General features: G+C 32.7%; 1 protein-coding gene across 4 annotated transcripts in view; it reads right to left on the bottom strand.

Annotated features, from left to right (window-relative positions):
* Positions 1–430: 430 nt before the first annotated feature.
* Positions 431–23,349, bottom strand: part of LOC143063659 (condensin-2 complex subunit G2-like) — an 87,986-nt gene continuing 65,067 nt past the window's right edge. For all 4 annotated transcript variants that reach the window (XM_076235926.1, XM_076235929.1, XM_076235928.1 and 1 more), the window contains exons 23-29: positions 9,460–9,559; positions 7,090–7,280; positions 6,681–6,824; positions 4,882–4,976; positions 2,638–2,738; positions 1,539–1,644; positions 431–600 (exon numbers count right to left, since the gene is read on the bottom strand). In XM_076235926.1, the coding sequence (XP_076092041.1) occupies positions 537–600; positions 1,539–1,644; positions 2,638–2,738; positions 4,882–4,976; positions 6,681–6,824; positions 7,090–7,280; positions 9,460–9,559 (801 nt within the window). In that variant the 3' untranslated portion in view covers positions 431–536. The remainder of the gene's footprint in view (positions 601–1,538; positions 1,645–2,637; positions 2,739–4,881; positions 4,977–6,680; positions 6,825–7,089; positions 7,281–9,459; positions 9,560–23,349) is intronic.

Here is a 23,349-nt window from a genome sequence, read left to right as displayed (position 1 = left end):
TTTCTATCAAGTATATGATAAAAATCATTTATAGAAAAAAATAGCGAAATCCTATAGTTAAAAAGATATGGATTTTTTACACTGAGCCCTCTGAACTTCATATTTGGGTTAAAATTTGGATTTGAAGCTTTGAAGGATTTGGTTTTTTTTTCATGTCAAATCTTTTTCAACAGTGCGGAATTAGAGGAACTAGCTTGGTATTGAATTGGCATGGCTGAAATCATATCAATTCAACACCATAATAAAATCTTAAATTTAGATTTTAACCATTTTAAAAGGGCACTAAAAAAAATATTCTTTATGGTTCAAGAGATTTTGTCCTGAAATAAAATTGTTGGAGAGGATGTTCCAACATTTGGCATTTTGCAACATTTTTGCAGTTATGTCATTAAAGTATAATCTCTAAACTGTGATTGAAAACTTCAACATGTTCACTGCAATGAATATATTTGTTTTTAATATGACATTTTTGTAATAAAATAGGTAAATTGACAATAATAGATTATTCTCTGGGCTATCACACATTAACTTGTTTGTCACTGTTTTGTCAATCCATTGGATATCAAAGCCAATTTCTGATCCATTAATCTCTTGCTTTCTCTGTAAAAGAAAAGAATTACATTATTGTCAAAAGATTACAATATATTTCAAATTTTCATAAATAATTTCAAGCTTCAGAGAGCATTTCATTTAACAGTGATTGCAAGTAATTAAAAGAAAACAAATGCAAACTTGATCATTAAAAGGCTATAACTCCACTAAAGACGTGTGTATTAATTTGTTTTGATTAACAGTAAATCTTGACTTTCCAATATAAAAATAAGAAAATGTGGTATTGTTTAGATTTGTCAGAATATTAAATTCCAAACTATTGTTCTTGTCCATTGTCGATGTGGGAAGAAATTGGCAATTAGTTGTATATAAATGTAATGAACAAACAGTTGCCTTTATACATTTTTGTACATATAAGCCTATCATATTAGGGTAGAAATGTCATTGCAATGAAAGCTACTGACCAAGTGGCAGTGTTGGCTGTGACAATCTCTGTCTTTAATAGCTATAGCTATAACAATAGACGTACAAGTAGTATTAGATAGAGGATTATAATTTAAGTGTTAGGCCCTTAAGAAAAAGTAGTAAGGGTCACAAGTCTCAGCTATAGTCCAAGTAGTTTGATCAGAGACAGTTTTAAATACTGTACAGGACATTATAGTGCCAGTAGTACTTTAACACCTTCATAGTCTTGTCAATTGCTGTCTAAGCTGAAGTCTGAGAGACGCTTAAACCTCCAGCATTGGACACTAAATGTAGTGCAACTAGTCTAAGAGACAGGAGATTGAGATGGTAAAAAGTTCTGTGCTGATAACTTTACAAGATCTAATTGCTTATCAGTGGTGAAGACCTTCCAAAAACTGATGGATGCCAATTGATAAGACATTTGATAAGTTTTCACTTACCATTGGCCATGTAAAACAAACACTGTGAAATTTGTGTCTAAGAAATACATGTACTATCATTATACATGTATATATACTAACTGTTCAGCACTCCCATCAAGCAGTTCCATGTCTTTCCTATTCAGTTTCTCTAATTCCCTGTGTATCGATTCCCAACAGTCCTTGGTTCCTGGGAAAGCTATCTTACCTTTAAATAAATTATCTATATCATAAATATTTACTATTAACAAAATGCTCTTATATCTTTGCATTGCACAAGATCATTCTTTTTCGCTGACTGTTTAAGGTATAATTTCACTTTGAATTTAAAAGATGCATGTAAGACTATGACAATACAGTTTACCTGAGTGATGGGAAGCTGACCTTTTTCAAGTTATCAAGATAGATATAGATGTACATTAAATCCATTGGATGTGTACTGCTTAAAACTTCAGTCTGGGACATCATTTATTTATTTGTTGTAATTGGATTTGAAATAGCTTTCAGTTTAAACTGTGAGTACTTATTTCTTTATGTTAGTTGTTTTTTTTGTGCCAATCTCATTAGAAAAGCCATTTCCATCTGATTTTTACAGTTAGTTTCTATTTTGAATTGTTAAATCACTGCTAGGGGAGGGTTGAGCATTAACAAAAATGTTTACTATCCCAAGTGAGGATCCTGTAATTCAGTAGTTATTGTGGATTGCTGTTTTTTTTTTTCGTGAATAAGCCATTGATTAATTATTATACAAAGATAATTGGGGATAGTTTGGTTGGTATAGGTTAACTATGATTTTAAATGTTTAATGAGGTACATACATTATATAAGTAAATATGTAGAAATGGCAAGACCCTGAAATCAAATACACACAAAAGACATTTTTTTCCCTCAATCCATCAATAAATAAATTAATCCACAGTATGTCCAAAGTTTAAACCGCAAGACATTTGAAATAGTATGGTTATTATTGTGAACCCAATGAAACTTTTCCACAGATTCCCTTGAAAGTTACCTGTCAATTAATACTATTGCAAGTTTTTTTGTCCCATCAAATAAATACAATAGGTATTGTTCTCTGTGTAGTTTATTTACTGGGACCTTTAAAACTATTCTAGGAAAAATCTATCAGTTATTGATTAATTTTCCAGAGTAAAAAAAGACTCTACCATATGCGGTTAGGAGCAAAAATATATTGGCTTACCGTTTACAATAGTCCCTAATAAATGTGATGCACCATGAAGGTTGTGTAGGTCTGTTATGGCACCTGAATCAATACATACTGACAATTCAGTAAGAAAATTCCTATAAGAGAAAAATGTATGAAAGACTTCAATTGCTGGATTGTGAAGATTGTTTGTTCAACAATTGAGAATGATTTAAATGAACATTTAAATAAATGGAAAAATAACATAAAAACTTCCAACAATACAATTTACAAACTCAATCCCCCAAAACATTATGTACAGGTTTCCTGCAAAACTTCTTGTAATTCTGTAAGATGATTGCAGGAAACCTGTACATAATGTTTGCTGTTAGCTGCAAACTTCTTGCAAACATTGCAGTTTTTGCTGCAACTTCTCGAACACAATCATGTTCACATTAAGATTGCTGTAGCTTTGATCATTAAACACCAAAAATGTCTAAGTTATGACAATATCATAATGTTTAATGTTGGGAATAATGTACATGTGGTAAAATTGATATTACAGGCAAATATTTTAATGCTTTTATGTCTTCAGTTAATTTCCTACAATTAAATAATAGGTATAATGACAACAACACCATATGATTCTAATTAAATTGTCAATTTTCTAAAATTGTTAAGAAAAAAATCACATGAATTGCTATTTACACTTGCATTAATATGCCAGACTATCAGCATAATTGATAGATGCAGTTATTGGTCATTCTAATGCAATTATTTTGTAACAATGGTTCTGATTGGATGACAGTAAGCGTAAAATTCTCTATCTCCTTGTCTGTAACTAAGGAAGCCGACATTTTGAATTGCTGAATATATTGACATGTAATTTCTACAATAATAAGCCAAAAAAACTCACATGTTGCACCTAAAAATCTTCTTTTTATCAAATTTTATAACATTCTGAAGCGGTACAGAAGCCAGAAAACGCCTGATGTTTATGTTTGACGCCGGAAGCATAACTATGATGTCACCTAGTGTAGGGACCAAAGAAGATAACATCTTTTCGCGGAATTTTCTTTAATGAAGATTTTACACAGAAATCATGATTGAAATTTAATAATGAAATTGTTTTGCATTGTATTTGAAGCTTTGCGGACGTCCATCGGTAGTTTTACTGTCGCAAATACCTGTTTACCTGTCTCCGCTCAGCGTCACCAGGTAAACTAAATTTGCGACAGTTAAACTACCGATGGACGTCCTTAAAGCTTCAAATACAATTAATTAGAAAATCAACAGTCCTTGTAATTTTTGATCTTCAATAAATTAGCATGTACTGCTGGAGGCACAAGGATTAAAATTTAAATCCTTGATCGGAAATAGATAAACATATACTGCAAGAGAGATAATGATTAGAATTTATTCAATGACCATCCGTTGTTTTGTAATTTTAATGTTTTAGATTTTATTGCTAATAAAATGTACATTTTAATTTCACCTTTTCTTTCAGCTTTGAATCCCCAAGATCTCTAAGGAATTATTTGCAATTACATCCATATCCGATTCCACCATTTATTTAACTTCATCGTGTTTCTAGTTTGTGTAGGTTATTGAAAGTTACCACAGAACTGAGACATTTTGTCAATTAACAGGTAAATAAAGGCATATATGAAAGAGCTCTCTCACTACTATTGTGCCAATATTAAACACATCAATTGGACAAAGCACCAAAATTACACACACCAAAATAAAACAAGTCTTTTGAGAGGAAAATGCCACAATATCATATAACACCACTATTTCCCAATTTATGGCATCTTGATAAATATTAACTGATACTAAAATGATTTTCCAAAAGATCAGATTTTTTTTCAAAAACTGCACAGTAATTTGTATAGATAACATGACATTGATGTATACCATGCTTATATTTGTGTAATTTCTTTTGCAAATTTGCAGCAAACATGCAGAGGAAAAATTAATTTCCATGGTAACAAATGTTTGTGGCAAAGTTGTAACAAATATAGATTCTATTGAAAGTTTTTCTTTGGCCTTTCTACTATTCACTAAAAAATCGATAGGCTTATTCCCATTGCCTACATCTTCAAATCATACAAGTTTTATTGTTCAAGACTTTGGCATATTGACATAGCAACCACTATATAATGATGCTCCCCAATTTTTGTTTAAAGGTAAATAATCATAACTTATTTCTCAAAAGATAAGTAATTTTTAAGACCCTTTATGATTTGAATATAGCTTTGGTATCTTTCACCTTTCTTTTAGCTTATATGTATCACTAACCTTGCAATAAAAGATTTCCTGCAAACAATTTCACACAGCCATGCTGACAAAATAGGTAATGAAGTAAAACTGTCACAAAGTTCATCAAGATCAAACTGTAAATAAGAAAAACAATGTTTTAATTATTCAAATTCTACTGGCGCACATATATATGCAGTTCAGGTTAGTGAAAACATTTTCCTGAAGCAAGTTTCGTCACCTGGTATAAGTGGTAGGTACATTCTGGGGCTACTGGTAATTTGGAACTTGAAATTCACCAAAAATTAAAAGTTGTTATGATACTATTACTAATGTAATTTTTAAAAATTAGTAGGAAGGCTTTCTGAAAATGTTCATGTTAGCCAAGCTTTGACAACACTATTAGACAGAGACGTAATTAGTCAGATTTTGTATACGTTTAGCAAAAATAGGCAAATTTGAAGAATATTTAGACATTATTAAAATATATTATACATGTATATTAAATAATTTAGAGCATTAGTCACACTCAAAATATTTTATTGACATTTATCAAGTGGTGCTTTATAGATACAAGATGTGGTATGAGTGCCAGTGAGACAACTCTCCATCCAAGTCAGAATTATTAAAAGTAAATTATTATAGGTCAAAGAACAGTCTTCAACACGGAGCCTTGGCTCACGCCAACCAGCAAGCTATAAAAGTCCATAAAAATGACTATTGTAAAGCCATTAAAACAGGAAAACAAACCATCTAATTTATATAAAAAAAACACTTATGAACCACATCAACAAATGACAACCACAGAACATCAGGTTCCTGACTTAAGACAGGTGCAAACAAATGCAGCAAGTTTAAACATTTTAATAAGTACCAATCTTCATCCCTACCTGAAACAAAAGTGTAACATCACCACATAGAAAGACATACTATAAAATATCAGTTGACTTTACATCACTTTCAGTACAACTGGCTGTTTTGTGGCAGTCAGTTTTTATTGATAGAGGAAGCCAGAGTACCTCAAATAACTATTGACCTTCAGTAATAACTATTGACCTTCAGTAATAACTATTGACCTTCAGTAAAAACTATTGACCTTCAGTAATAACTATTGACCTTCAGTAATAACTATTGACCTTCAGTGATAACTATTGACCTTCAGTAGCAAAACTGAAAATCTGAGACAATTAAGATTGAAGTCAGAAGGCTCCTGCTATGAGCAGGATTTGAACTGACAACCACAGTATTGACAGACAAATGAGACAGTTGTTGGACTACATTAGACCACACTGGCCCTTTTACCATTGAAAAAGATCAACAAAAAATATGTTTACTGTCTATGAATATTATGTTTGGCCCTATGTTAAGCTCTATATTAATTCTAAGTATATAACAGTCAAATTGTAAAAAAATTGCTTGATATTGGCATTTTACTGAATTAACTATCATTATTTTAATTAAGAAATAATTCATTGGGCTTAAATTCATTAAGAATTTACCACAGGTTGGCCCTTTATTCTAAATAGTTAACCATAAGTGACAGAGAAAGGTAAAATATGGTATAAAGAGCCATTATGTGTTAAAATCAATATTAGTGTGAAGGCATATATTTGGTGTTAGTAATTATCTAACTTGTCGATTAGGATGAAAGGATGTCAACAATTTTTTTATTCAGATTTGTTAACATTTCAATATTTTACTGACTTTCAGTTTTGCATTCCTGCATTTTAATATATTCCTAATTTGCACAGACAAGAAACATAATGGCCCTAATACCATCATTGGGTTTTTGAATAGTCCTGAAAAAAGAACAAAATGATTAAAATAGCTTCATTACTTACATTTCTACTAGCATTAGACATCTCAGCCAAGACAGCAGCCACCATTGTAGCACTGAGGTCTCTGATAACAGTAGATTCCAACACATTACTTTTATATACAGACATCAATATTTCTGTTACTGGTCCTTTCAATGAGTTCAATACCTGAATAAAGATAGCAATCAGGATCAATAGAAAATAAACTTTTTGTCACATATTTCTTAACTACAGAGCAGAATGACTACATATTCTAAGAGCTATGTGTTGTTTTTATGCAACTGAGTATTGAAATAAGCCTGGCCTACTAACCTTTTATGAAATTGCTTTTAACCAATCATATGCCAAGAAATGTATTGGAGGTAAGATAAATGAAATATTTAGGCCACTTGGCCTTCAAGGTGGTTCTATCAGATATGAATAAAAAAAATACCTTTATTCCATTTTCTTTGTTTTTGCTTATGTGAACTGCCAAGGAAACAAATGTCTTGCCAAAAAAGTCTGATATGAGGTTACCATGGTGGCTGTTACTATTGTTGTCAACAACATGGTAACTGAGCAAAATAAACTCAGTCACCTGATAAAAACATGTTATTATCTGTGGCAGTAAGATCAATGCAGAATCTGAAAAAAAGAGATAATGAATTAACATTCAAATAATATCACTATCATACCTATGATACCAGAGATTACATTTTGATAGAAGAACATATCCAATCTCCACCCAACCACCAATCTCCATGAGGAAACTAATATACAAACACTAATTGTATGTACAATCAATCATCATTCCTTCTTTGTCTGTCTCGAACAGATGCACAGACCGAAAAAATAATGCCCCTAGGTGGGGCTTAAAAATGTTTTGTTTTTTCTTTTGTTTTTGCTCAAATGTCGAAAAATTTGTTTGCCCAAGTTTTTTAAGTATATGCAAAGAAAACATGACATTTAAGGTGAACAAAAAGCTGTATTATGGCTTCAGACCACAATAAATTTCCTTTGTTCGTTCCTAATTATAATATGGGGTATTTTTTCTTAAGTATTCTGACTACTGTTTTCTTTGAAATGTTTACTATTAAAGTGGTCCTATCAGTTGCATTTATATTGAAATAAGTGAAACTTGTGAGAAAAATTTATTGTTGAAAGTGAAATTAGTTTTTCGGCCTAAATGAAAGTAGGGTAGAAATTAGCCCTCAGGATTTATTCAAGATTCACATTATACCATTGACATGTAAATGTGGCTCTCATAAGAAAAAGCAATGATTGATTGTCCTGGGAAAAGTCTATTTTATTAGAATAATAATGGTCTATAAGCATTTAAATTTATTTCATGTTTGATGTGGTGCAATTTTTTTAATACAATTTGACTTTTACAAAGAAATGCATTGTAACCAATGGGAAGAATAATTGTGATCTGATGCCTTTTATAATAACAGAACTATTTTACATTCGAGAAGTATTAATAGGCATCATTCATAAATACATGATTTAAGCACACCTTCATCTGACTAAATAGATTTAAAGTTTTAGGTTAATAAGTGTTACTTTTTTTTGTTGTTGTTGGTGATTGTGGCTTCTTCTACCACCTGTGAAGTGATCTATAATCATTTATTGAGACTTTCAACTTTCAACTTTCTTCTAAAAAGAATATTCGATTTGTCAATGGAATTATAGAAAAAGATCATACACAACTTGAATTTTAGGCCAGGATTTTTTAATTTGTTGGTTTACGGATCCGCCGACCCGATTTTGCCGATTTCAAAAATAAAAATAAAATCGAATTTTCAGGCTTTTTTTTATTCTCGCCGACCCTAAGAAATGCATTATCCCTGAAAAATAATTAAAATATCCTTTTTTATGAAATAAAATGCATTAATCACTAACAGAAGTGATGACACTTTCTGTTGTGAAAAATGAAACTTTCAGTTTACGTTTCTAAAAATAGACAAATCAATTATTAATGACCTTGAAAGGTTGTTTGCGCAAATAATTTTGCGGAACGAAACCTGTGTTTAAAACCAATTACACAATAAGTTCGTTTTCCTTATTTGTCACCAGTCCGTAAGATGCATGTTCTCATATAAATAGACTTGTCCAAATGTGGACAGGTGGAAGTTCAAGACATCAAGTTAAAATACTGAATTTTAACAAATCATTTGATATTTTCTTGTTTCATAGATAATAAAAAAATATCGTCCATTTGGATAATAAACGGGAATGCATGACAACAGATTATTTAACCTGATATTCTCGTTTTTCCAATGGACGAGTCTATTACGTTTTTGACACGTGTGTTGAAACTTATTTTCGTACGACGTTTTTACTTTTTTTTTCTTTATTAGTTTTCGTGCTTATTATTTTTCACCAAGTTTTGATTAAAAGCTAAGTCAAATAACTGACGTGAATCTGTTTTTCTTGTTTGTGAATTGACGATTTAATTTCGTCTTTGTCAGTGTACCCCCCTTTTTTTACGGGAAATTATTAGACAATGTCATGCGATGTTTACAGCTGAGCAATAATAATTATCAAACTAAAATTTAAGAACGATGAAAAAATAGTATGACAAACATATATTAGAAAGGTGAAATATATTTTTATTTTGCATATCAGTTTTCTGTCTTGAAAGATCTTTTTTTTCTTTTTTTTTCCGACCGACCGACCCGACTTTTTCATGGAGAAAATCCGTAAACCAACAAATTAAAAAACCGTGGCCTTACTGATGTTTCACCAATTGACAAAAAATTAAACTTTTTTTATTTTTTTGGGGAATGTCAATGTCAAACTTTGAAAAATAATGTTTCCTTACCTGCTTGTAAGCAATCTGAACAAAAATTGGCAATTTGAACGGAAAAATCTTCATCAGCTATCCCAATCAAAAACATGTTACTGCAAACACTTAATAAACCCTGAAATACAAATGATTAATTGCCATCATAAGATCATTTTAAGATATTGAACACATGGATCAGAAGTGGATTACTCCACCCACTTATAAAGCTACATATATGGTTAATGCAGTCTTTTTACAAGTCCCACTCCATGCATTGCTTTATTGCCCTTCTACTTCACAGTCTGGGATCTGCAACTGTGGATGTTAACAATATAGGTGTCTGCATGTCTGCATTATCAAGGGGGAGGGGGGGGGGGGGGGCTATCCTGTTGGTTCTTTGCTCACTTCAGCAATGCAATGTCTAATATTGCATAAATATTTTAGGGCAGTAAGTCCTATAAGGAGTTCATGGCTAGCTTTTTTTATTTTTGGACATTTTGTTGTCAATACTTTCTATCCATTTATTATTGTTTTCAAGATAAGATAGATATATAGTTTTGAAAATTTTATTCCGTCAAATTCTGTACCTATTATGGTTTTGAAGATATTAAAAACAACTAAACTAGAGGCTCTAAAGAGCCTGTGACTCTCACCTTGATCTATGTGCATATTAAACAAAGAACACAGATGATTATTGACAAAATTGTGTTTTGGTGATGGATTGGTGGTGTGTTTGTAGATCTTACTTTACTGAACATTCTTGCTGATTACAATTATCTCTATCTAACATGAACTTAGTGGTTACAGAGGAAAATATTTTGTAAAAATTTACAAAAAGTTACAAAATTTACTAACAAGGGATTGCCTGATTGGTTTAAACATTTTAGGGCAGGAAGATTTTCACTAAATGAACAATTTTATCAGATTTGCTCTAAATACTTTGGTTTCAGAGATATGTGCCAAAAACGATATTTTCACTATGTACTATTTTTTGCTGTGACACATTTTTAAAACTAGATACCCTAATGATGATTGTGGACTGGTTTGGTTAAATTTCCCAGTATATTCAGAGGAGAAGATTTTTGTAAAAGATCACAAAAATTTACAAAAATTTGTTAAAAATTGACTATAAAGGGCAATAACTCTTTAAGGGATCAACTGACCATTTTGGTCATGTTGACTTGTTAGTAGATCTTACTTTGCTGAACATTTTTGCTATTTACAGTTTATCTCTATCTTTAATAATATTTAAGATAACCAAAAACAGGAAAATTTCCTTAAAATTGCTGATTCAGGGGCAGCACCCCAACAAGGGGTTGGGACGATCCATCTGAAAATTCCAGGGCAGATAGATGTTGACCTGATTAATTTTTTTAATGTCAGATTTGCTCTAAATGCTTTGGTTTCAGAGATATAAGCCAAAGTCTACATTTTACCCCCTATGTTCTATTTTTAGCCATAGCAGCTATCTTGGTTGGTTGGCCGGGTCACCAGACACATTTTTAAAACTATATACCTCAATGATGATCATGGCCAAGTTTGGTTAAATTAAGCGCCGTAGTTTCAGGAGATTTTTGTAAAAGTTAACAACGACAACGAACACCAAGTGATGAGGCCAGGTGAGCTAACTGACAGGTCAGGAAGGGCCCTGGTTGCACAGTGTGAGGCACATTGCAAATTTAGATAAGAATACAAACAAAGCATATATTCATCAAGAAAAGATAGTCGTAGACAATCTATTGCTACTTTAATGAGGGGAAGGGGGGGGAGAGGTAGGGGGTAAACAGATCACAAAAGGGAATTAACTTCTTGAAAAGCAGCTGAATGTTTTGTAAATCAAATCACATACTATTAGTAAAGGGAAACCAAGCTTATCAGTGATCTAAATCTGTGTTTGTCTAACTTCTAAATATATCTAATGAAATTATTCCTTTAAATAGTGATTTTCAGTTCTTGCTTTTGCATTTTTCTCAACACCTCAAAGCAAGTGTTTAGTCAAAATTCATGAAAATTAAGCAATCCAAATCTATTCTAATCAAAGTGTTGGGTACCCCCTTAATTATGATTAGTTTTCAAATTCTAGAGATAATGTCAGGAACTAAATTTGATGTTAGATTTAGAAAATTCTTATTCGCAGGTCCCTAATAAACTTGCTTTATAAATACAGGACACTGAAAGGATCAATTTTGGGAAAGTTAAGTTTGACTGGTTAGGCCAAAATAAAAAGATTGTATGTTTGCCCAAACGCGACCGACCCAAAATAAACCCGCCGACTCAAATTCTTTTTTTTACGTTTTTTTGAAGAAATTTTTTTTTTCGGATTTTTTTTGGGTCCGCTCCGTCATCGTACAAAACTTAATGTTTGTCGTCTTTGCGTTTGAAAGTAACTGTGAATAAGATTAAAAGAAAGCGTATAAGAGACGCAGTTAATCGATATTCGATGTTCTCTGTTTTTATCTTCTGATTTAACGAACGTAAAGAAGTAAAACATGTGAAGTGGCACAGTTTTATTTACGCTGTAGTTGTCTGTACTACCAAACCCTTACCTATATGCTCAATGTTAATTTCATCGTGTTATCGAATATCTGATAAGAATATTAAGGTAGATTTGTTCAAAACCATGTGCAATCGAATATTTTCAATGTTATTCTGACAGGAAATGGATCCGGAAGTTGCGAATTTACAATCTAGCAAGAAGATTTTGTTTTTACTGATTAAAAAGGAATTATTTCTTGATAAATTGTTGTCTTTAATTATAATCTTCCTTAATCATGTAAATTAGATGCCCTTTTATTCAAATAGTTCAAATTTACAAGTCTCATTAGACAAGATCAGTACGTTGCTGTTTGGGAGAATTTGATAAAAACTATAATTGCTCACAGAATCAGAAATATAATCTTAACTGAATGTAACTCCTTCTGAATAATTTATTGCAATATAAATATAAATCCCTTTTGACAAGAGAAATCTGACTTTTGTCAGAAATATTTTTTTCACGTGTGCAAAAGTAAAAACATGTTATCGACGCCATATTGGATTTTTATACAAATTTGTGAGGAATTAAGCCTCTAGAACCACGACCTAAAAATAAATAGTCTTCAGAAAACGTTAACTTTATGCAATTATATTTTATCAATAATGATTATTTTCAAAAATTAAACTTGACAAGAAATAATTGTAACAGGATGCTGTTACGAAGTCTCCCAAACAAAGCTCCTAGAATTTTTCATTCCCATAGTTGCCTGACATTGGTCAAAGTCCATTACACATTGGTTTGGTCTAGTAAAGTGATATGCATATTTGATGCCTAGGGGATTGACCCTGTGTGTCATTTAAAAAATCTTCTTGAAATTATGAACATGAATATATATGTGTTAGCGGTATGAGTCTTGATCTTTTACAAAAGGTGGGTTGATCCCCAGGGGTCTGGCCTTTTATTTCATTTGATTTGTTGTTTTGTTGCTACCCCTGTAATTTTTCCCATTTTAGCTGTCAGATCTCACTTGCTAATAAAGGATTTAATGACAATGAAAATTTGAAATGATTGTGTTTTGTAACGAGTTTTTTTTACTCTTATTTTGCTAATCTAGATAAAGGTCATTGTTGAAAACCTTTGGTATGATTGATTTTTTTTTACTTTTTGGGAACTGTCTCATTTGCACTAAAGTTTATAAATCTTACCGTTTTATGTAAAAATTTCACTTTAATCAAAATAAATCTGTACAACATCATGAAAACTATAATATATAGGAATAACTGTACATGTTGGACATTTGCCAAAGTTCTTCACAAAGGTTAAGTCGAGACAGCTGCCAGATTCTGTAGTCATCTGTTGCACTATCTGTTTGTAGCCATACTTTGTGAAGAGTTGAAGAATTTTTGAATTTAACTGAAACACATTGTCATTGAAATCTCCCATTATGGCAACTGCCAAATTTTCTTTATTCTCTACTTCATCTAGTAGATGAACTAAGTTATGACAGAACAGTTGTAGAGGATAAACTGGAGGTCTATAAATATTGATGAGAACAAGTTTAGATGGTTTTTCAATCTGGATAGCAACATATTCTATATTTACAGCTGAGTAATTTTTTTTAGAAAAATGTACATCCTTGTGAACTAGTGTGGCAACTCCTCCTCGTTCAGCTGCAGCTAGTGTGCTGTATGGTGAGGTTGATGATGTGTATGCTTCTGATCTTGATGTAGAACATAGTATAAAGTCTGGTAATAATGATGGTGGTAAATAAGTTTCCTTCTTTAACCATGTTTCATTAAAGCAAATAATATCTGCATTTTTCATAACTGTTGCCTGTGTTATATCTTCTTTGTGTGGTAGAAGTCCCTCTGTATTGTGGAAGGTAACAGTCAATGGGTGTTCAACTGAAGGTTCAGTTGCAGCTTTTGCTAGATGGAAGGGTTCCATTGAATCAAGAGCTATTGTTATATCTTCTGAGGCATAAATTACTTTAGGATCAAAGTCTATAATGTGCATACCTTTTAGTGATGAAACTCTGCTAAGTGCTACATATGCCATTCCTGGTGCAAATGTTCTTTTGAGAGACACAACAATTTCTTTTACTGTCATTCCCTGAACCTTATGGATAGTTGCTGCCCATCCAAGTCTGAGTGGTAGTTGTTTTCTTGTTACATTCTTCCCATGTAAAACTTCTTCAACTGGAGATATTCGAACAGAATCTTTTGGTAAAGATTTTGTTCGTGCCAAATTTGAAATATGTTTTTTACCACTTTCAGGGTGGTCAAATTTAACATAAACTGCTCTTATTTCATCACTTTGACTTTTCTCTATGCCTGTAATGCTTCCAAATGCACCATTTACTAAACCATCAGTAGTGTCTATGTTACGAATCAACATGATTCTAGCACAAAGTCCTAGTTCAATGACATCTTGTAAGTCTTCTGATGTATATGTAGAATAAGGTTCATCTTTTTGTGATAATTGTCCTGTTAAAGAGTTTTTGAAGAAATCCTTTGCTTTTGATTTTACAGTCTGCTTACAGACATCTTTGATCATGTGTTCATTATGTGAATTTACTTCTTTGTTTGTTGGGAAGATATGTAAAACATTTGCTGAACTCTCTGGAACTTTTGACACAGATACAGATGACAAAACTGTCAAATCATCTTCGGAGAATGGCTGGCCCTTAATGTGTGTTCTAATTCTGTTTAGTAATAGAGCAAATTGTTGGTCATCTTTTTGTCGCATGATCTCTGTCAGGATAACAATTTTGAAGACAGGATTCCAAAGATCAAGGAAAACAGAACTGATGTCTCTATACAATGGTGAAGCTCGGACAGGGGGTAGTTGATAAAAGTCTCCAACAGCAAGTATAGCTATGTTTCCAAAATAGGTTTTTGTCTGTTTGATTTGGGATAATCTGCCATGAATGTATGACAGGAGTTTATGGTCGACCATTGAAATTTCATCAATAACAAGTATGCGAACACTTTCATATTTTGCTCGAAGACTATTCACGAGACTCTCTCCTAAAGGTTTGTAAGGAAGTTTGATAGCTTTGTTTATTGCAAATGTAGAGTGTATTGTAGATCCTTCAATGTTAAATGCAGCCGTTCCTGTGGGTGCAGTAAGTAGGACAGATGTTGCATCAGGAGTACTAGCTGTTTTTGAAAGGATTCTGTTAGCTTCGTGGTATATACAACGAACCAAGTGCGTCTTTCCAGTGCCTGCTCCCCCGGTGAGAAAAAGATGGAATGGTTCAGGTTCTTTGTTGAGGGTAACATCAATACACCATTTCCTGATTTCATAATAAATTTCTTGTTGTTTTTCATTTAGTTGTCTGACAGAACTTCTTATTTCGTTTACAGTTGTTTTAGGTCTTTTGAGCTCAACTAATTGGCTTGGATTACTAGAATGTGATTTTTCACTTACAAATATGTCAAACTCTGGTAGATCTTCATTTTCTTCAGGGATTTTAACAGGTTTTTCCATTTCTATCTCTAACCTTTCTGCTTCTGCTTCTGGTGCTATTTGTGCCCAAGCATCTTGTTGAATGTTTCCTTGTTGCAAATCTTCCCATGCTTTTTCTAATTCTTCAGGATCTGTTTCATACCTTTCTCTGTTATAATTTACTATATCTAGCACCTTAGATCCATCCGGTAAAATCCCTATTTTCACAAAGTCCTCATAGCTTAGATACAGTTGTGGTTTAATGTTTGCACTTCTATGGGGTAAATATAGCTGAAGTAAAGAAAGAAAGAATTCTTCTGGTGCTTTTTTCCTGTTAAATCTTGGATATCTGTTGATATTTTCCTTTCCCTTACATTTTTGTTTTACAAATCCTAAGTTATTTTGCATTTCATAGACAAGATTTGTTTTGGATGATTTTGGTTTTTGAGAAATTGGGTAAATATTATACAATGAACAAAAGTCTGCTAAGCAAAGGTCATCAAATTGTGATGAACATGGACGTTCATAGTATTTTTCAAAGATTGTTATCATCCAAATATTTTCATCATCATCCTTTCTCGATCTAATTATGTTGATAGGTAGACTCATTTTCAAAGGGTTACTACCTGTAGGTATAAATATGACATTTCTGGAGCAATCCTTCAATTTGAAACTGCATACTCTATAGACTGCTTCTTGAGCTGAAACCTCTCTATTGTTCATATAAACTTGTCCAATTTGCTTCATTGTGCTTGCTGAATCCTGGTTACCTTTAACAGCCTCTTTCTTAGCATTAAGAAGTAGTTCACTCATCTCCCCTTCTGATTTACTGATGTAAGACAAGATGTAGGCAACACATGAGTATACATCAGTAACAAACTGGATATCAATATTGGCATTCCAAGCTGATAAAAGATATTGATTGTAATTGTTCACCCATAGGTCTGAAAGGTTCCTCTTATGGTGTATCACATTTTTAGTTGTCACGGTTTGTAGACATTGTTTATATTTGGAATAAGTTGTATTTGCCATTTTGAAAATATCCTTTAATTTGAGTTCAGATAAACAATCATATGAAGTGATCACAGCCCATACATCTTTTAGTACCTGCTTGGCAGATCTTTTTGGCTTACAGATTTCATCTAGCTCTTCTGCTGTTGAAGGTGTTTTCTGTGTTGTGCTGTCTTCCTTTTCAAGTTCATCTGTTTCAATTCTTGCAATAAATGTATTACATATTGGAGGTCTAGGAAAGTTAAACCTGCATGTTGTTGAATGTTTCTTGCAAGATTTTGTGTGACTCTTACTATGCATTTGTACTGATGTAACAATTTCGTAAAGTTTGGGATTTTTGTCTTTATCAGGTAACTGACAGGTTATGTGTTGATCAACAAATCTGCAAATATCTTTATCACTATCTTGATTTAGTTTAGGTGCACCATCAATCCATACCAAACAATGGATATGGGGAGATCCTCGTTGTTGAAACTCTGTTCTAAAGAAGAAATCAACAATCTTTCCTATTGGCTGTGCTGGTGACATCAAAATATCAGTGAATAAAGCTTTCACTCTGTGATCAAATAATCTGGCACAGATAACTGGGTTATCTTTAATTAGTTTGCATTTATCTGTCCACTGTAGATCACAAATATTTCTCCTGTCATGACTTACTTGAAGTAAAGTATTCAAAACATCATCCCATCTTGTTTCACCAGCAGAAAATGTTAGAAAAAAGGTTGGAATTCCAATTTGCCTAATCATTGCATATAGGTCTTTCATTGTTCTTTCCCAGTATGGGGGTGTTCCACGAACAGGCTGGAGGAATCGGAAGCCAACATCTGATTTCAATATCTTCTTCAAATTATCAGGTTTTGTTAACATGGAGGCATTTACTTTCTGTCCATCTTCACTTTTCTGTTTACCTTTACGAAGAGCAATTGATATGTTTGATGTAACATTCATAATTTCAGTCACATACTGAGCAAAAAATATATACTGACTGTCTGTGGCAAATCTAGTGTCTGCTGACAAAAGTCGTGCATTAAAGTATTTTGAAGGTGTTAATCTGACTTGTCTTTCCATAGAATATCCAAACTCTCCGCCAGGATGCAAATGTGGAAATGCCATTGCATCTATACCTTTCTCCTTGAATATGCTTTTTGGTATTTGATTTTCTCCAGGAGCTAGGCAAAACACCTTCCCGTCAGTATCAAGGATTTCTTGACCAAGGTCTATAGGCTGTAAGCAGGTGTCTACAGGATAAGCAGCAATATCATTATCTTCAATGTCTTTGGATTGCTCATTTTCACCTTCATCCTCACTGATGTTACCAGAATTATTATTCTTGCTTTCTTCTTTAATATCTTTGCTGCTTTCACCATTAGGAATGTCCATCTCTAATGAGTTGTCACAAACAATGAGATCTGAATCATCTTCAGTATACCATAAATTCCTCAGTTGTACATCTTTGTACCATTTATTGTTTTTTAGAAAGAACTGAACTGCTTCCTGCACATTAGCTGGATTAATCCATCCAAATTTGTGATAGCCTTTATATTCAACTTTACGCTTTAGTTTAACTTTAATTAACTGTGCATCATTAATTGGTCTAGGCAATGTTGCAGTTACACTGTTTAAGTCACATGGTACATTGATACAAGGTCCCTTTACTCCACATTGACCTCCTTTTGGTAAACAAAGAATCTTCATGAATGGAATACGTAATGCAACAAGTTGTCTTTCCAGATCATTTAATTTTTCAATTTCAGGGGGAATAGGTTCAAGATTAAGGCCATTTGCTTGTGCCTGTGGTGGCATATTGTTTAAAGATAAATGTCTATGACATGTAAAGCATATCCATTCCTTTGCCTTTTCACATTTTACTTCACAATGTTTATCACATGTATGAACAAAATTTCCAGTTAAACATTTGCTTGCTTTTTCGTTAGAATACTTCGCTCTGTTACATTTTTTTACTTGACTTTTGTACAAAGATCTTATGCAGACTGTGCAGACATATAATGGATGGTCTTGTATGCTTTTCTGAAATTTTGTTATTGCTTTCTGAATAGAATTTCTATTGGCTATTTTTTTCTCTCTGACATTTATGTCATTATGATATTTGGTTTTTAACATAGTTTTCAGTTTACATCTAAATAGTGGGTTCGATGAATATCTCTTTATTGATGAAGCCTTCAGCTTATTTCGTAAAGATTCATATCGTTGGTACTTGTTCTTTGAAACAGATTTGACGTTCTCTCTGAATTCTGTATTGTTCTTGTACTTCTTAGAATTTTGAGTTTTAAGTCTCATTTGAAAATCAGTATTTGTTCTGTACTTTGACCTAGACATTTCTTTCAACTTATTTCTAAAAATGGAGTTGTTTGCATATTTCATTATGGAAGACACCTGCTTAGATTGTTTGTATTTCAAAATTGTCTGGTATCTTATTCTATCACTTTTCTTTTTATTTTCCTTGTACACTTTGTCTGTGCTATATCTTAATCTACCACTTTTCTTTTTGTTTTCCTTGTGCACTTTGTCCGTGTTATACTTTAATTTACCACTTTTCTTTGCCTTTTCCTTGTACACTTTGTCGGTGCTATATCTTAATCTACAACTTTTCTGTTTGTTTTCCTTGTACACTTTGTCCGTGTTATACTTTAATTTTCCACTTTTCTTTGCCTTTTCCTTGTACACTTTGTCGGTGCTATATCTTAATCTACAACTTTTCTGTTTGTTTTCTTTGTACACTTTGTCCGTGTTATACTTTAATTTACCACTTTTCTTTTTATTTTCCTTGTACACTTTGTCGGTGCTATATCTTAATCTACAACTTTTCCGTTTGTTTTCTTTGTACACTTTGTCTGTGCTATACTTTAATTTACCACTTTTCTTTTTATTTTCCTTGTACACTTTGTCTGTGCTATATCTTAATCTTTCATTCCTGTTTTTCTTTTCTTTGTCCTTTCTCTCTTTGATTTTTTTATTTTCTATATACCGTTCTTTTGCGATTTTATTTTGTCTAGCTTTATCCTTTCCTTCAGCATTTTTCATCTTTTGAGTTTCTTTCTTCAGCTGATCACATAAATATGTTTGTAAACCCGATGAAAAATTCTGCAAAACAGGTTGCGTACTTGTGGTAAGAACAACATCATAATGATTTTGGTTTTTGTGATACAGATATATTCCTCTATTGTCAGATAAAGTTATTGTACTGTGCTTAAGCCAAACCCAATGTACTCCAGACTTGGTATATGTGTAAATATCAGTTTGAAGTAAATGGCTGGCTGTGAAAATTTCCACCTCTGTTGCCCAGGTTTTATTTTCTCTCATTCTTGTGTTAACTAAATAGGAATTGGCGTTTCCTTTGTACTGTGGAGGTAAATAACCTTTCAAGTCATTTTGATTTTGTATAAAATGATTACAAATTCTCTGTCTTATTATGTCATGAAATCTTTGATGACCACAAATGGTATACGACAATGCTGCAAAGAAGCAGTTCCCATCACCAGTAATGGTTTGAAATGTAGCTGGTGCAGCTAGTTGTAAAGATGATAAAACATCTGTTGCTTGATTAGTATTCTGAGTTTTGGTAGATTCAAGGTTTAATAATAGCTGCATACGTTCCTTCCCAACTGTATTAACCGGAAAGTAGACATAAGATGAAGAAACCTGTAAAGATAAAGTGATTAATTGTGTATTTGTTCAACTATACATAACCCCTACTGATACATAGTTTTTGACTTATTACATTATTGTGAATTAATGATATAGTTTTTGTGTTTAAACAAATTTCTGGTTCTCAGTATAATATTGTTCAGGTATGTGTTTTGCGAAAAAGTTTGAGATTGATTTTAGTCAAAATAATTTTTCAAATACCTTCAAGTTTTTCTGACTAGTTATTGAGTAGCTTCAGCACAAGAAATTGTTGTGAGGCAAGTATGTTTGTAAATTTCGTAAAACAAAATCACTGCCAAAATTTTGTAAAAGAAAACCATTTTCAATAATATGGCTTTACATTTTAAAATCAAAACAACTAGAACCAACCCAGTTGTAGTGTTTTTATTACATTTATACATATTTCAAATTTTTTTAAATAGTTTGTTTTTACTCATTTTTAATTGCTTTATTTGTCAAACGATAAGATTTAAATATTGGTTAAACTTATGTTACCAGTCATGTTAGTCCTATATCTAAACATACATACCTTTTCTCTAAATTGCTGCTTCCGTTTTTTGTCTTTTAGTCGTCTTGCTTTATTTCGTGCCATGTTGTACAATATCTGGAATGTATACAATGAAATTGTCAAAATTTTTGCAAAACAATGAAAAACAACAATTAAGAAACAAAAATTTACAAAATATATTAGATATTAAGGATACTATAGTGTATTTTTTTTTTAAAGAATTGAAAGATGTTCCGACAGCAATTAAATATGATAGTGAAATCTTGCATATATGCTATACAAATGTATGCTATACAAAAAAAGTGAAAGGTAACTTTTATTTATCATTCTTTAAATAATTTGAATATTAATAGAAATCTATCTTGTATATATATCAGCTATTTTTTTCAAAAGGTAGGCCTGGTATTGACTGTACATAAAATACAATTTATAAATAGAATTAAACAAGAATGTGTCCTCAGTACACGAATGCCCCACTCGCACTATCATTTTCTATGTTCAGTGGACCGTGAAATTTGGGTAAAATCTCTAATTTGGCATTAAAATTAAAAAGATCATATCATAGGGAACATGTGTACCAAGTTTGAAGTCAATTGGACTTCAACTTCATCAAAAACTACCTTGACCAAAAACTTTAACCTGAAGCGGGACAGACGGACGAACAGACAGACAGACAGACGGACGGACGGACGGACGGACGAACGGACGCACAGACCAGAAAACATAATGCCCCTCTACTATCGTAGGTGGGGCATAAAAAAAAACATTTGATATTACTGCAATATTGAAGGCAGATGTTTTTAAAAATAATACAAAACAAAATTTCAATATATTTTACATCTATATCTCTGGATAAGATGATGCTGTCAATCTTGTGTGAATATTTATAAATGGTAAATAGAGTATAGATATATATAATGTAAAATAGCATGGTTAATTTGGCCAATCAAACACATCCTTAATTTACCTATTGTATCATTCATATATTTCTGTATCTGAAATTTTTAAGTGTTAGGAAATGTTAAATAATAAAAATGATAAAAATCATTTTGAATTCTGTTAATTTTTTTAAAAAATTTGCTGAGTGCAAAACTAAAGATGTGAATGAGTGTTATCCGGCACCACCATGAGGAGGGTCTACAAATAAAGCTATAAAGAAGCACTAGCTTACACAATTCTTTACGTGCAGACTTAACCATGCAATGTGAAACCTGGCCTTGGCAAGAGTAATTTTATCAAGTAAATTAATTATAAAATTTCAATTATTTTTTTTACATTTTTTATCATATTTTATGTTCAATGCATCATCAAAATCTTTAAAGCCAAGTTTCAGATTAGCAAAATTTGAGGTTACTTATATATTTGTAAATTTCAAGGTTGAACTAGGTTAATAAAATTTACACAAAATATTAAAAAAAGCATTGGAGAACAAATTTCACAAACCTCAAATTTTACTTGGTGCCATCTAATGTGACAAACAGTGACATAAAGCATACATACATAGAGCCTATATAGATCATAAATTTACTTACCTTTTGGTGCAAACTTCACGACACTTTCTTCATGGTTAGACTCAAAACAAACTAAGCACGTTTTTTGACAAACTAAGCATGTTTGTCAACATAAAACAAACTAAACATGTTTGTACTAAAATTTCAAATGATATATTAAAAGAACATAGAGGGGATGAACCCCAGGGACTCCCCAAATATTTCATTAGATTTGCTTTGTTATCCCATACAAGAATATATATGGTTTAGGGGTTGGGATAGGGACCGTTTACAAGTTTTCAAACAGCAGAGGGTGGAGGTGACCCATAGGGACTCCTCAATTATTTCATTGGATTTGTTTTATTGTCCAATACAAGAATATATATGGTTAAGGGGTTGGGATCTCAACCGTTTACAAGTTCTCAAACAGCAGGGGGTGGGGGTGACCCCCAGGGACTCCTCAATTATTTCATTGGATTTCTTTTAATGTCCCCAACAAGAATATACATGGTTTAGGGGTGGGGATCTCAACCGTTTACAAGTTCTCAAACAGCAGGGGGTGGGGGTGACCCCTAGGGACTCCCCAAATATTTCATTGGATTTGCTTTATTGTCCCATACAAGAATATACATGGTTTAGGGGTGGGGATCGCAACCGTTTACAAGTTCTCAAACAGCAGGGGGTGAGGGTGACCCCTAGGGACTCCTCAATCATTTCATTGGATTTGCTTTATTGTCCCATACAATAATATATATGGTTTAAGGGTGGGGATCTCGACTGTTTACAAGTTCTCAAACAGCAAGGGGTGGGGGTGACCCCTATGGACTCCTCAATTATTTCATTGGATTTGCTTTATTGTCCCATACAAGAATATATATGGTTTAGGGGTGGGGATCTCGACCGTTTACAAGTTCTCAAACAGCAGGGGGTGGGGGTGACCCCTAGGGACTCCTCAATTATTTCATTGGATTTGCTTTATTGTCCCATACAAGAATATATATGGTTTAGGGGTGGGGATCTCGACCGTTTACAAGTTCTCAAACAGCAGGGGGTGGGGTTGACCCCTAGGGACTTCCCATTTCTTTCATTGGATTTGCTTTATTGTCCCATACAAGAATATATATGGTTTAGGGGTGGGGATCTCGACCGTTTACAAGTTCTCAAACAGCAGGGGGTGGGGTTGACCCCTAGGAACTTTCCATTTCTTTCATTGGATTTGCTTTATTGTCACATACAAGAATATATATGGTTTAGGGGTGGGGATCTCGACCGTTTACAAGTTCTCAAACAGCAGGGGGTGGGGTTGACCCCTAGGGACTTCCCAT

This window comes from Mytilus galloprovincialis, chromosome 2 (genome assembly GCF_965363235.1).
Source record: "Mytilus galloprovincialis chromosome 2, xbMytGall1.hap1.1, whole genome shotgun sequence".
Taxonomy (NCBI): Eukaryota; Metazoa; Mollusca; class Bivalvia; order Mytilida; family Mytilidae; genus Mytilus; species Mytilus galloprovincialis.
This window is presented reverse-complemented; position numbering and strand designations above follow the sequence as displayed.